Below are 13,904 nucleotides of genomic sequence, written 5' to 3'. Positions count from 1 at the left end.
ACTTCTCACCTTAAGTAGTCTCATCATTTGGATGATATGAATGTTTTTCTCTTCTTTAGGGGAGGGATAGCACAGTGGTTTGAGCATTGGCCTGCTAAACCCAGAGTTGTGAGTTCAATCCTTGAGGGGGCCACTTAGGGATCTGGGGCAAAAATCAGTAGTTGGTCCTGCTAGTGAAGGCAGGGGGCTGGACTCGATGACCTTTCAAGGTCCCTTCGAGTTCTAGGAGATAGGGTATCTCCATTAATTTAATTATAAATTGGATTAAATTAAATTAAATTAAATTAAATTAAATTTATAATCTTGATTATTAGAAGTGCCCCTTAATACGTTTCTGACAGTTTTCCCTTTGTGCACCTGGCCTCAATAACACTCGTTCATGATCTTAAAATTCATAATGCTATACATGGGTTTAGCTCTGAAGGGCATTTGGAAGCTATAGATGATGCAGAATGCAGTGATTTATTTTAGTCAGATTAGCTTTGAACAATTTCGCCAGTATGCCAAAGACCCCAATGGCTTCCTGTTTGTTTCCAGCTGTATTTCAAGGTGTTGATATTGATCTTAGCCTTGTGTGGTTTGGGTCCTAACACATCTCTTCCCATGCACACCTGTAATTGTTGAGATCAGCTCACACACTCGTATCAACATCTGCTAAATTTGGAAATCTTGGAGCTGGAACGCCGGCATTTTCAGTGGAGAGCTTGCAATAGTTTTACACTGTACCAAGGTACAGTATAAAAGACTGTAACTATGGCTTTTCCCTAGTTACATTTGGACGGGACCATTTTTTGTATTTTTAACAGCTTCATTATGGGCTACAGTCCATTTTTTTTTTTTATTCATCAGTTCTCATTGTTGTAAATAAAATGTATAAGCAACTGTGGTCATAGGCGCCGACTTCTGCTCCTGCCGGTGGGTGCTCAACCCTCATTCCTGCCACGACTCCACTCCTTCCATGAGGCCACACCCCTGCCCCGGCCCCGCCTCTTCCCTGCCTCCTCCCCTAAGCATACTACATTCCCGCTCCTCCCCCTCCCTCCCGGAGCAGCCAAACAGCTGTTTGGCTGTGGCTGGGCGGGAAACATTGGGAGGTAGGTGGAGTAGCAGGGATGCGGCGTGCTCAGGGGACGAAGTGGGCATGGGGGGAGGGGAGCTCGGCTGCTGGTGGGTGCAGAGTACCCACTAATTTTTCCCCATGGGTGCTCCAGCCTCAGAGCACCCATGGAGTCGGCGCCTATGACTGGTAGATACATGCTTCCATTTGAAAAAATTTAAAGTAGTCATTCTGTTAGGTTTCATTTAGTCAAGGGGGAATTACTCCACATAGAATCATAGAATATCAGGGTTGGAAGGGACCTCAGGAGGTCATCTAGTCCAACCCTCTGCTCAAAGCAGGACCAATTCCCAACTAAATCATCCCAGCCAGGGCTTTGTCAAGCCTGACCTTAAAAACCTCTAAGGAAGGAGACTCCACCACCTCCCTAGGTAACCCATTCCAGTGCTTCACCACCCTCCTAGTGAAAAAGTTTTTCCTAATATCCAACCTAAACCTCCCCAACTGCAACTTGAGACCATTACTCCTTGTTCTGTCATCCACAAGGGCCTTTTCTATATGATGTCCCACTGGGTCAGTTTTTTCCCGATTGTTGTTAATGGGGTATGTATTTAGCTGTTTAGAAATTGACCATGTAACATGGTGTCATTGATCTATACGGTATTACTGTCACTGCAGATCTCTGCAGATCTATCTCCTTTTCTGTTTGGCTCAATAGCGGGGTAGATATAAAATAGCTGTTTGAGGCTCAACGCTGAAGTATTGCTGGTGGAATGGTGAAAATGTCAACAGGATTTCATTTATTTAGTGGTAGCCATATCCATTTAGAAAATATGCTATAGGCAGGTTGATATGCTTTGAATTCTGGTGTCATTTGATCAGAATTTGAACATGGAAGGTCAAAAATAGCTTTTTTCATTACCAACTATTCTGCAATGGCAGCCTTTCTTCTGACCATAGATACACCACAGTGATCCAAGTCTTTTTGACCTCTAGGCTGAGTTACTATAATGTGCTTAGTTGCAGGTTTCCGTTGAAAACTCTACTCATAGATTGCAGCTTCTGTAGAGCATGGCAGCACGACTGTTTAAGGAACTTGACCATGAAAGTTGATGATGCACTGTTCTATGATCTGTCACCCAATGAATGGTAATCATCAAGGTCTTAATATTTAAACTTCAAATTATAGTACTACTTTGCTTAAGGCACAGCCTGCAGTTAGGGTTGGAGTAGTTGAGAAGGAAGGATGCAGGTCCTTCCCTGTCCACTAATCCTGAAATGCTCTCCCCTGAATGTTTGTTTGCACTTCTGTTGTATCCTTCCAAGTGAGAATCAGTGTGGTTTTGTTTCCTTTCCATTTATATATTATGAGATGGTGGTGGTTTTGTATGGAAGGTGGATTATTGGTCTTATTATTTGGCCACTTTACTGTGTATTTTTCTTTATAATTTGTGTGTATTCTATAAACAAACACATGTGGGTCCACACAAACACATGTGGGTTCACACACCCACAGAGACCTGTGGGCATGAGATGCTTTATAACTAATCATATATTCAACAACAACTTTGTCACTCTGTTTTCATTTTCTTGTGAAGTTATTCACAATATGATCGGTAAAACATCAATAATCATAAAACCAAGTGGTGCTATAAACTAGTAGAGGAATAACACATGCAGTGTAAAGAAGTCCAACCAGGAATTCTCAAAACTACAAAAGCTTAGAAAGTTCAGTGGAAAATGTGACATTCAAAAAGCAACAATTAACATCCCTTTTAGAATTACACCACATCCCTATAGCATTACACAGCCACTCATCTTCCACAAAAAGTGAACATTTTAACAAACAGAATAAAAACCTGCATTAGAGGACCACTGGACATAAAAGCTAAACAATTGCTCCATCTTTAACCCAACTGTTTTGCAGCATATCATATCTTACATACAGCTGTGTAACATCATACATAATACTATTCTGGAATCTTGTGCATTACCTAGACACAAATAAGAAAGGAGCACCAGCTGTAATGTAATTTCTTCGCCTATTTTGATTAGTATCATACTCCTGTTGTTAATATCTAGCTTTTAGTCTTATTACTGGGGTTCAAAAATGGCTTTAACAGGGGAAGACTTTCACTTCAGAAGGAAAATTTAGGCACAGGTGAATAAAATAGCTGAGAAAGGAGAGGTAATTGAATAACTGACCCAAAAATGGTAGCAGGTGCTCTCAGCCAGTCAGTTGTTTTTCATTTTCTGAGAGAGTGAGAACCCAAAAGAGAAAGGTGAACTGCCATAATGGAGCAGGGTTGCCTTGGCTTAGATCAGAGGTCTTCAATCTGTGGGCCATGTACCCATAAGGGGGCATGGAGTAACATTTGGGGGGCATAGCTGGGGCCTAGCCCAGTCCCCACAGAGGGCAGGGAGGGGAGCGCTGCACAGATCCACTCCTGGCCCCGGCTGCTGGCCCCACACCCAGGGTCCTGGCTGCCTGCCCGGCCACAGCTGCAGACTTCAGCCCCCAGCCAAGGGTCCGTTCCCACCCCCAGCTCTGTCCCCAGCCTCAGCCCCTTTACTCTTGTCCATGTCTCCTCCTCCCCCTCCCCATCCCACACCTCCACCCCTGGAGCCAATACTTGGCTGCATTGGAGGGGGCAGACGGGGTGAGAGGGGGTGTGAGGTAAAAAGTTTAGATAAAGGAGATAGAGATCTCCTTGGCTTAGATAAAGGAGATAGAGATCAGAGGGGAGAGAGGAGAAATGTCTACTTTAATTTGCTTGTGATCATGAAAACCAGATGACTGAGCACTGGTCTAAATAGAATTTATGTAGGTAGTCTAGGAAGTTGCTTGGTGAGACAGAGAGAGCCTTTGAATAAACGGAGTCATGTTGTCTAGGATATGTAATTGTCCTGTTTTAAAACACTCAATCTTTTGTCTCCCCATCAGACACCTATATGACTCAGTAATGTCCTCTCACCAAGAATGATGTAATCTTCCAATAGTTCATGTTCTAACTATCATTCACTGGTTAGGAACAGAGATTGTACACAGTCAAATATGATGTGTACCGTTTAAGTGCAAAAGCTGTAATCCTCTCAATAATGTCTAGTTGGCTGTGAATAGAGTTTTTTCATAGTTCCTGTAAATCGGAAGCAATGAAGGAAAATACTTAAACTAATATAGGTAGAAATATGCATACAGCTTTTGCATCGTAACAAAACATCAGTTGCTTATGATTTTTTTTAACCTGTGAAATAGCAGTAATTTGTCTGATTTCAGTGCAATGGCCTAATAGCTTTAAGTATGGTTGTAGTCAAAAAAGTGATCGTGAAAATGTCACCTTCCTACACAACAGATAAGTTTGCTACCTGTATTCAAAGTCACATTGGCATACTTTTCTGACTAAAATGTGGGTTTTTTTACTACTTGTACTCTTGCCAGCCCTGCATAACTGTCACAAACACAAGGTAGAGAGCTGAATTCTCTTCTGGCTTATGAATCATCAGATGGATTGTCATCTGAGTTACTGTTGCAGAAAGAGGCCAGAAGAGACCATTAGATGATGATCTGATTTGACCTCCTGCATATCCCTGTAATCCAGGTGTTCTCAAACTAGGGGTCGGGACCCCTCAGGGGGTCGCAAAGTTATTACATGGGGGGTTGCAAGCTGTCAGCTTCCACCCCAAACCCCGCTTTGCATCCAGCATTATTAATGGTGTTAAATATATAAAAGTATTTTTAATTTATGGAGGGGGGGTCACACTCAGGCTTGCTATGTGAAAGAGGTCACCAGTACAAAAGTTTGAGAACCACTGCTGTAACCCCTGTATTGAGCTAAATAACTTGTGTTTGACTGAAGCATGAGTTCCAGAAAGGCATACAGTTTTGATTTTAAGATATTGAGAGATGGAGAATCCACCACTTCCTTTGGTAGTTTGTTTCACTGGTTAATCACCCTCATTATTAAAAATGTATGCCAAATTCAAACTGGAAATCTATCTGCCTTCAGCTTCCAGCCACTGTTTTTTGTTCTGTTTTTCTCCAGTAAATTAAAGTGTCTTTTAGTACCCAGTATTTTTTACCTGTGGAGGTACTTACGTGCTGTAATCAAGTCCTCTCTCAATCTTCTTTTTGATAATCTAAATAGATTGATCTGTTTAAGTCTCTCACTATAATATAAGGCATTTTCTCCAGCCTTCCGCTTGTTTTATGGGTATTTTCTGGACTCTCTCCAAGTTTTTAACATCCTTTATAAAATGTGGATACCAGAACTATACACATTATTCCAGCATCAGTCTCTCCAATGTCATATAGAGGTAAAATTATCTCCTTACTCCCTACTTACTCACTACTCCCCTCTTAATACATTCACGGATCACATTAGCTCTTTTTGCTACATTTCACTGAAAGCTAACGTTGAATTGCTTGTCCACTATGACCCCTACATCTTTGTCAGAATCGCTGCTTTCCACGATTCAGGCCCCACTTCCTTGTTCCTAGGTGTATAGTTTTTTGCATTTGGCTGTATTAAAACACCTTTTATTTAATGGGTCCAGTTTAACAAGCAATCCGTATCGCTCTGTGTCCTATTATCATCCACAACTATTCTACCAATCTGAGTCGTTTAAAATCACGGTTGATAAAATTTGCAAAGTTACTTCCAAATGATGGATTAAAAGGTTGAATAGCATCAGGCCTGTTATACTGATTCCTGTGGAATCCCACTTGAAAGATCCCCATTCAGTGATGATTCCCCATTGTTAGCTGCTTCTGAGAACTGTTAGCCAGTTCTTAATCCATTTGACGTGTGCTTTATTGCTATTGTAAAGTGCTAATTTATAATCAGATACTAAGTCAAATGCCTTTCAGAAGTGAAAATATGTTATAGCTGTGTTTTTTATTTTTATCAACTAAATTTGTAATCCCACCAAATAATGAAATTTGTTTGACAAGGTCTGTTTTCCATACTGGCTGACATTAAATATATTACTTTCCTGTAATTCTATATCCGTTTAATCCAGAACTGGGCAAACTACGACCCGCGGGACCGTCCTGCCCGGCCCTTGAGCTCCCGGATGGGGAGGCTAGCCCCCGACCCCTCCCCTGTTGTCCCCTCTCCCCCGCAGCCACAGCGCACCACGCTGCCAGCGCTCTGGCCCGTCGCTCCTGCCGGGCAGCGAGGACGGCGGGGCTGTGAGCTCCTGCTGCTCTGAGCAGCATGGTAAGGGGGTGAGGGGATTGGATAAGGGGCAGGAAGTCCCGGGGGGGGGGGACAGTCAGGGGACAGGGAGCAGGGGGGCGGTTGGATAGGCATGGGAGTCCCGGGGGGCCTGTCAGGGGGGCGGGGATATGGATAGAGGATAGGGAGCAGGGGGGTTGGATGGGGGAGATTCCAGGGGACTGTCAGGGGCCGGGGGGCCCGGGAGGGGGCGGTTAGGGGACAAGGAGCAGGGGGGTTGGATGGGTCGGGAGTTCTGAGGGAGACAGTCAGGGGGCAGGAAGTGGAAGGGGGCAGATAGGGGGCGGGGGTCAGGCTGTTTGGGGAGGCATAGCCTTCCCTACCTGGCCCTCCATATAGTTTTGCAACCCTGATGTGGCCCTCAGGCCAAAAAGTTTGCCCACCCCTGTTTAATCCCATATCAGATATTCCATTATTTTGTCCTCTTGCCTGGTTTAATATTTGCACAACTTCAGCACTCTTCCAGTCTTCTGAAATTTCCCTAGTATTTCAAGATTTATTAAAAAATTAACACCAGTGAGCAAAAGATCTCCTCAGCCAACTGTTCTAGGTCTCTTGGTTGCAAATTATCCAGGCCTGCTAATTTTTAAAATGTTTATTCCTGTTAGATGTGGTTTAAAATCCTCCTTGGTTACTGATGGACTGGAAACTACTTCATCATCCTCTTGTGATACCAATACATTGTTTTGCTTCTTTCCAAATACAGAACAGAAATATTTATTGAATGCTTCTGCCTTTTTCTGCATCTTTAATAAGTTTTACTACCTCCATCTACTAAAAGTACTTACTAGTTATAATACCTTGCTTGGATTTTTTCCCCTAGTATCTTCCAAAAAGAAACACACTCCTCCATCTTATTTTTCTTAGCCTTACAGCTATTGATTTTTCCCTGGTGTCTTCAAAATCCCTTATCAATTTTTTAAATTTCATAGCAATCTGTAGAAATTAGAGGTTGTCTGTTTCCCTTTTTTCCATTTGTCATGTGTTGTATATGATACATTAACCATGCATCAGATCACACCAGAATGCCAAGAGAAAGCTCCCATGAGATCTTTGATTTTCAAATTGCAGAGTGAGTTTGCCACACTAGTAATTAGAATAAATATCCTTTTACTTGTAAATTTACAACATACTGGATATGGAGTCACTGAAAGATAAGAAACAGTTCAGTTATATTTTATGGAGTTATTCTCGGAATCCCACCACAGTGGGATAAGATTTTTGTTTCCACGTTTTTCAAATTGTCTTTACAATACCAAGAAAACTGTTTGGTTCGGTGGCACTCGGCACCCCCATTATACAAATTGTTCCAGCAACTCTAGCTTGACTTGAAGCACATCAGTAATTCCATTGAAGCCAGTACAACTATTTGCATCTTTAATGTTATTCTTTTAGGTGCTTTGCTGGATCAGGCCCTTTGTGAGTAACTAGCAGGTTGTCCACACAGTGCCTTAGTACGTACCAGTGGGGTGTAAATTGTAATGTGCACCAGCATGTCGTGCATTAACTGGCCCACGTGGACCCTGCTGGTGCACACTAAAAGTTCTCTAGTGTGCATTAATGTAGTACCATTTGAAACAGGACTATGTGAATGCATATTAGGGAACTTTTAGAGCTCATGAGCAGAATCCACATGGGCCAGTTAGTGCAGAACACACTGGTGTGCATTAGAAATTACACCCCTGCTAGTGTGAATGAAGGCCACTAAGCAATATGTAGACAAGTCCTAGTCTGATGATTAGTTGCATCAGACCACACCAGGATGCCATAAGAAAGCGCGCATGAGATCTTATGCATATCCTTTTTAAAATTATCCCTTTTAACTTAGTTTACTTATTTTTATTACTCAATTTACTTTTACTGCCTCATCATGTTCATTAGGAAAAACACGTTTATTACTAATTCTTTATTTTTCACATTTTAAATTCTGCTTGTCTTCAAAATAGACCATTTCTGAGTTTTGTCAAAGCCAGATAACTCCAATGTGGATTCAGGGACTTTAAAAAAAAAAATAGTATTCAAATTCAGTATGGTAGGTCATACTTACAGTGCACATGTACACAGATCTAAAATGTAAACTGAAGTAGTGAAAAAAGATAAACGTAATCCACAGGCAGTAAAACAAGGATTATATTATGGGATCCAAAACTTTAGGTAGATAATTTTTCAGTGAACCCAGCAAAAAAGGTTTAAAAAAAATTTGCTACAACTGTGATTTCAATCATGGAGGGGGGGAAATGCTTTACTTTTGTATAAATAAAAAGAAATGAAATAAAAATTTCAAGTAAATAAAACTAAACAAAGCCATTGCACCTTTCAGCAATTTAGTTGTAATTATAGCTACCATTGTAACTTAACAAGCTTTTAATAGGAAATGTATTGGGGATAATAGCAACAAGCTTGAATCTGCAAAGAAATGAAGAGCTTGTTATCGTATCCAAATGATAATGTATGTGAGAGGAAATTACCATTTTTTAAATCCAGTTTAGTTCTTCACTGTACTTAGAAAATGATTTAGAACAGTGGGAGGAAGATCTTTTATTGCTATTAAGTAGAAATGATGAGGAGGTGGTGATGCTGAAAACAGCAGTGTACATCACAAGACAGAAACTCCTACCCATCTGTGACAAGCATTTAAAAGACAAACCAAAACAAGCGATCAGTGTTTGAATCTCTCTGTACATGTGCTATATACATATTTGTTCTTCTTTTTGATATGTTGCTATGGATTTTTATCTTTCACATTCTGATGTTCCATGTTGTGCTAAAGCACAGATCTTCTAATATCAAGAATTGCAGCTTGAATCCCAGAATTAAAATGTTACTTAAATTGTGATTCCAGAATCATGAGTTACAATTTACTATTAAGTAATGATGTGCTGTTCTTAGTTCTTTGAGTCAACTAATGGCCCATTCCTAATTGCTGTCTGGTCATCGTGCACCTATCAAAAGCTAAAGAATCATCCATTATTATGAAATGCCAAATTATATAGAATTAATTTTTAAGCTTTCAAGTTTGTGATGGAAGTTGTTAGTCAGCTCTACTTTGAATTTAGTCTTTAAGAGATCACTACAAGAACTTTACCATTCCACAGGGACTACATTTCAGTCAATAAAATGTTCTTTTAATAAAATGGTCTTAAAATAGCTTTGAGACCAGCAGAAATCTTAAGTTTTCATGGATAAACAGAAATAGACACCTTCAACATCAAGTACGTACAGTAAAGGATTGCCTCACGGACTCTCTTAACAGTGCTGCTAATCTGGCACAATTGCCAGAAAAAATAGCATGGTGCAGGTTTTCAATTCCATTGTGGTCCTAACATCTGTAGTAAAGTAGTTTGCAATTTTAAAGACCTCTTTCTGTCTTTTCTTTCTTTTACAATTACCTGTCTTTATATATTTATTCTCATATATAAAGACACAGTTCCTTCAATCTGAATATATTCATTACTAAAGCTTTGCTATTCTAGTGAAAGCTGTTCAAAAATTTATATAGAAAGTGGTTTTTTACATATGAAAGAAAGCTCTCAGATGCTGTCAGAAACATCCATGGTGTGCCAAATATCTTGGAGTTATATCTGTGATTATCAAACTCAATAAAAGCATGTGTGTTTGAACAGATATATAGGCTTTCTGAAATTTTTTTTTTTTTTAACTTAATTTTTTGGGGGATTTTTAAACTATTTTTTCACTTAGCTCTATTGTGGATGGTAATCTAGCCTATGGATGAATTAATGGTGTTCAATCACTTTTTAAAACATCATCTTGAATCCGCCTTTGGATAAATCTCTGAGATTCTTAGCTTCCTTGGAGTTCACACTAGGGAAAGCTGGGGTCTTTTCCCAACAGTCCTCTGTAATCCTATTGCATTGCTACTCTTTACGTATATTTTGATATAGTTGTTTATAATTGTTTGTTTTTCAAATATATTCTAAGGGTAACTGAGCTGATCCTTCAGTGTAAAAGTAATTTTTATTCATCAATACAATTTTATTAGAATTGGTAAACATTTACATATCTTCGTTAATTACAAAGCTACTGCTCTAACAGAACTATGACACAGATCACATCTGTATTGGAAGAAATACAGACAGAAATACAGTTAGACCGTGTCAATCTGAATTTTACAATCCTTTTTAATATAAAGTCATATTAGTTTTTAACTGATACACTACCATTTGCAAGATTGAATAGTTGTTAAATATTATGGGTAACCAGATGCAGATAAACCAACCAGTAAAGATCATCATGCCTTCCTCTTAGCTGTACTAATTTTCTATCTGCTACTCCATGTTAACTGCTTGCAAAAACTATTCACAGTCCTTTCTCTTTTTTGTTTTTTTCCCTTTTCCTAATTATCTCTAGAATGTTCCAGTGTATTTAATTATGTGCTGCTTTCTTGCTTCCTTTCACAGTAATTGCCCATACCTTACATGTTTCCCGTGTCATCTGAATCAAAATCTGTAGAGTGCATTGTATGTTTTAGTAGCATTTTCATTCTCATTGTTTGAGAGAGAAAGAAAACAATTAAATTACAATAACTGCAATCACATTTTTTCTATTGAGATCAGTTTTAAGGGCATTGTCTGTATTTTGGATTTGAATTTCATAAGATTTTCATTAAAAAGGAAAAAAAAAAAACCTCCTAGAATTCTCTGTATTAGAAGTAATTGAATTAAAATATAATGGACAATTCTAGTTACATCTTTAAAGAATTTTGTATTCCAGTTACTCTCAAACTATACCTCTTGATACCTAAAAACATTTAAAAGTAATGCTGTTACCTAACACTTCAGCATAAACTGACCAAAAAAAGCTAGTAAATATAAATCTACATACAGAAAAGATGCATCTATTTTATATAGCTGTTGCCCATTTTTGGTGTATTTGCTATATTATAGTCCAAAATTCATTCATTTTTTGGCATGTGTACAGCAGACCTTGGAATATTCCTGTTTTCCTCTATAGTTTAATCTGTTGTTTTTTCTTAATATAAATACAATTTCTTGATTTGAAGATACAGGTTGTGTGTGTTGTTTAAAGTGATTTCTCTTAAACTGAATGTTAATACCAGTTTCTGTTTCTCCTCTGCACAGTCCCTTCAGTCTGAATATGTTCAGTACTAAAGCCTTGCTGCTTCGATGAAAGCTGTTCAACTCTTAAAATCCCATTTCTTCATGGAGGAGCAATGTTGAGGGAAAGAAACTGCTCACTGAGAGGAGAACTCTTCATCCCTAGATACATTAAAACATTAAACTAAGACACCCAGCAGAGACTTTGAACAGCCAGAGATTTCTGATTAATGACTACTGCAAATGCACTGAAGTTAAATTTTAACAATTTTGTATACAGCTGGAAAATTTTAAAGTTGACTCTGACTTGAGGGTATTTCTAATGGATTTCAATAATACATTTATAATTACATTTGTGTATACAGTGTTACAATATGTATGTATTAAGAAAGAGTATTTTGGTAAAATATAAATATATATAATTATGTAAAAATTAGAATATATTTTGATTTAGGTTTCTTCACTTCTTTGCTACCAAAAATATATATTTTTAAATATATTTTAAGGTTTATCTACAGTGTATGAAAACATTTTATGAACAAAACCATTTTTGATTTTATTTATGGGTCCATTGTTACTGCTTCAAGCTCAATTTGTTTTTAGCAACTAATCTGCTTTAAGTAATTTAGTTGGAAAGCTAGTTAGTTGTATCATCTGATAGAGCTTGGTATATCATCAAGTTTTCCTTTCAGCTGTCAGCTGCTAATGTTCCATATGGTCATCCTAAAAGGAACTTAAAATAGCTACTTGTGGATTACGGAAAACCCAACATTCCTATCATCATATGTCCTCCTTTTGAAAGAAAAAATAATATAGCTAATAATTATGCTATATTACTAACATTTTCCTCTGATAATTTATTTTAAAGGGATGTTTTACTCTTAGCTTTTTACTTTCAGCATTGCTAAATGTGTGTACCATTTGGTCTAGCCTATAGTTACATTTGTGTTGTAGCAGTTTTAAAATCAAATATAAATCAGAATGAACCTTCTGCTGTGCATTTAAACTGCATGAAAAGAAAGGCCAAATTCAGAACAGACATAAGCAGCGCAATTCCATTGAATGGGGTGGAGTTGCACACCTGCTTATAACAATAGCCAGGTGTGCAACTTGGATGGCAAAAAATGTTGCCATAGATTTGGACATGGAAGAAAAAAATTATTTGCATTACAGTTTGCAAGTCAATTAGTATCTTTTTGAAACATTTTCTTGACTGTACTCTATTGTTAGCTATTAAGTATTGTTACACCACAAGCTAATTGCACCAGTGGTACAGACAACCTTGGACTTGTAGATCTACTTAGAGTTAATTAGGAATAAAACTTACTGAAAGTATTTCAAACAATGTTAGCAGATAAGGTTTGTAGTACTTTACTATAACAGAACTATTTCTCCTGTATTTATAGGAGAAAGTGTCTTGGTGACATCATCACGTACATAAATCTGCAAAAAAAGAAAGTGCTTTTGAAAAAAAAAGCACTAATTTGATTCTGAAATGAATGATCAGTAAAATTCGGAATGCAGAAATAAAACACAAAATTGTCAGCTACAAGTCTTTTCACTTGTTACAGAAAGCTGAGGAGGAAATATTAGGCCAAACGTTCAGTCCTCATTGTTAAACTACATTGAGTGGACTAACCTGAGTAAAAATACAGGTAGGCGCTGGGAGAGGGAAGGGGGGCAGCAAATGAAGTTATGATAATTTAATGTTTTATTATGAAAAAAATCATAAATTTAGATGACATTTTGAAGGGAAACAGTCATAATGAGCATCCCTATAGTTACATAAACCATGTTGAATGCAGCTATTTAAATCACTGAATAAAATTTACATGCAATAGCCTTGTGTATATGTGACATATACACACACCAAGTAGCATATGTTTGTGCGTGCATATATAGACACATAATGATATACTGTATATGAATGATTGTTAGATTAATTGTAAGGTAATTCTACCTCCTATAAAATTGTTTGTATTTTGTTATGAATAGATTGCCCTCCTAAAAATACATATTTTGTTCTATTTTGAAGTGTAGAGACACTGCTAATCAACAATAATAAAATGCAATGCTTATATAAGTCAGCTGCCTCCTTCGTTCTTTCATCTCTCTTACTCAGATTTTACTCTGGCTTTTGTCAGTTATTGTACAAGAATGTAGTTGACTCTTAACAACATAATATTAAACTGCTTTTTCAAAAGACCATAATTTTACTGTTGTATATAATGCATTTTTAAGAGAGAATTTGAATTTCACAAAAAGATCTGGGTAGAGAAAGCCATTCTCTTTAGAAAAAGTGACAGCCAGAGAGTTCTTCACTTTGAGTGCCTGAGGCTGTGTTCAGTCAATAATGTAAGAATACAGTGATTATAAAAAGAACAATACTATAATGAAATTTGTCATACGGTTAAACAAATGACCTCTATACAAGGACAATTATTAAAGGTACTACTCCTGTTCCTTCATGCATACAGAATAGTGTACTTAGCTCCTATCAATATTCTTCCCAATAGCAGACTCTGTGTCCACCAG

At 38.0% G+C, this 13,904-nt stretch overlaps 1 protein-coding gene across 6 annotated transcripts in view; it reads left to right on the top strand.

Annotated features, from left to right (window-relative positions):
* Positions 1-13,452, top strand: part of CDC14A (cell division cycle 14A) — a 137,638-nt gene extending 124,186 nt beyond the window's left edge. For 4 of the 6 annotated variants that reach the window (XM_024107337.3, XM_065554283.1, XM_042840633.2 and 1 more), the window contains one exon: positions 11,394-11,563. In XM_024107337.3, the coding sequence (XP_023963105.2) occupies positions 11,394-11,423 (30 nt within the window). In that variant the 3' untranslated portion in view covers positions 11,424-11,563. Of the gene's footprint in view, positions 1-2,077; positions 2,207-11,393 lie in introns of all 6 variants that reach the window. The other 2 variants (XM_065554284.1, XM_005300895.5) reach the window with 2 other exon arrangements.
* Positions 13,453-13,904: the final 452 nt, after the last annotated feature.

This window comes from Chrysemys picta, chromosome 8 (genome assembly GCF_011386835.1).
Source record: "Chrysemys picta bellii isolate R12L10 chromosome 8, ASM1138683v2, whole genome shotgun sequence".
NCBI lineage: Eukaryota > Metazoa > Chordata > Testudines > Emydidae > Chrysemys > Chrysemys picta.
This window is presented reverse-complemented; position numbering and strand designations above follow the sequence as displayed.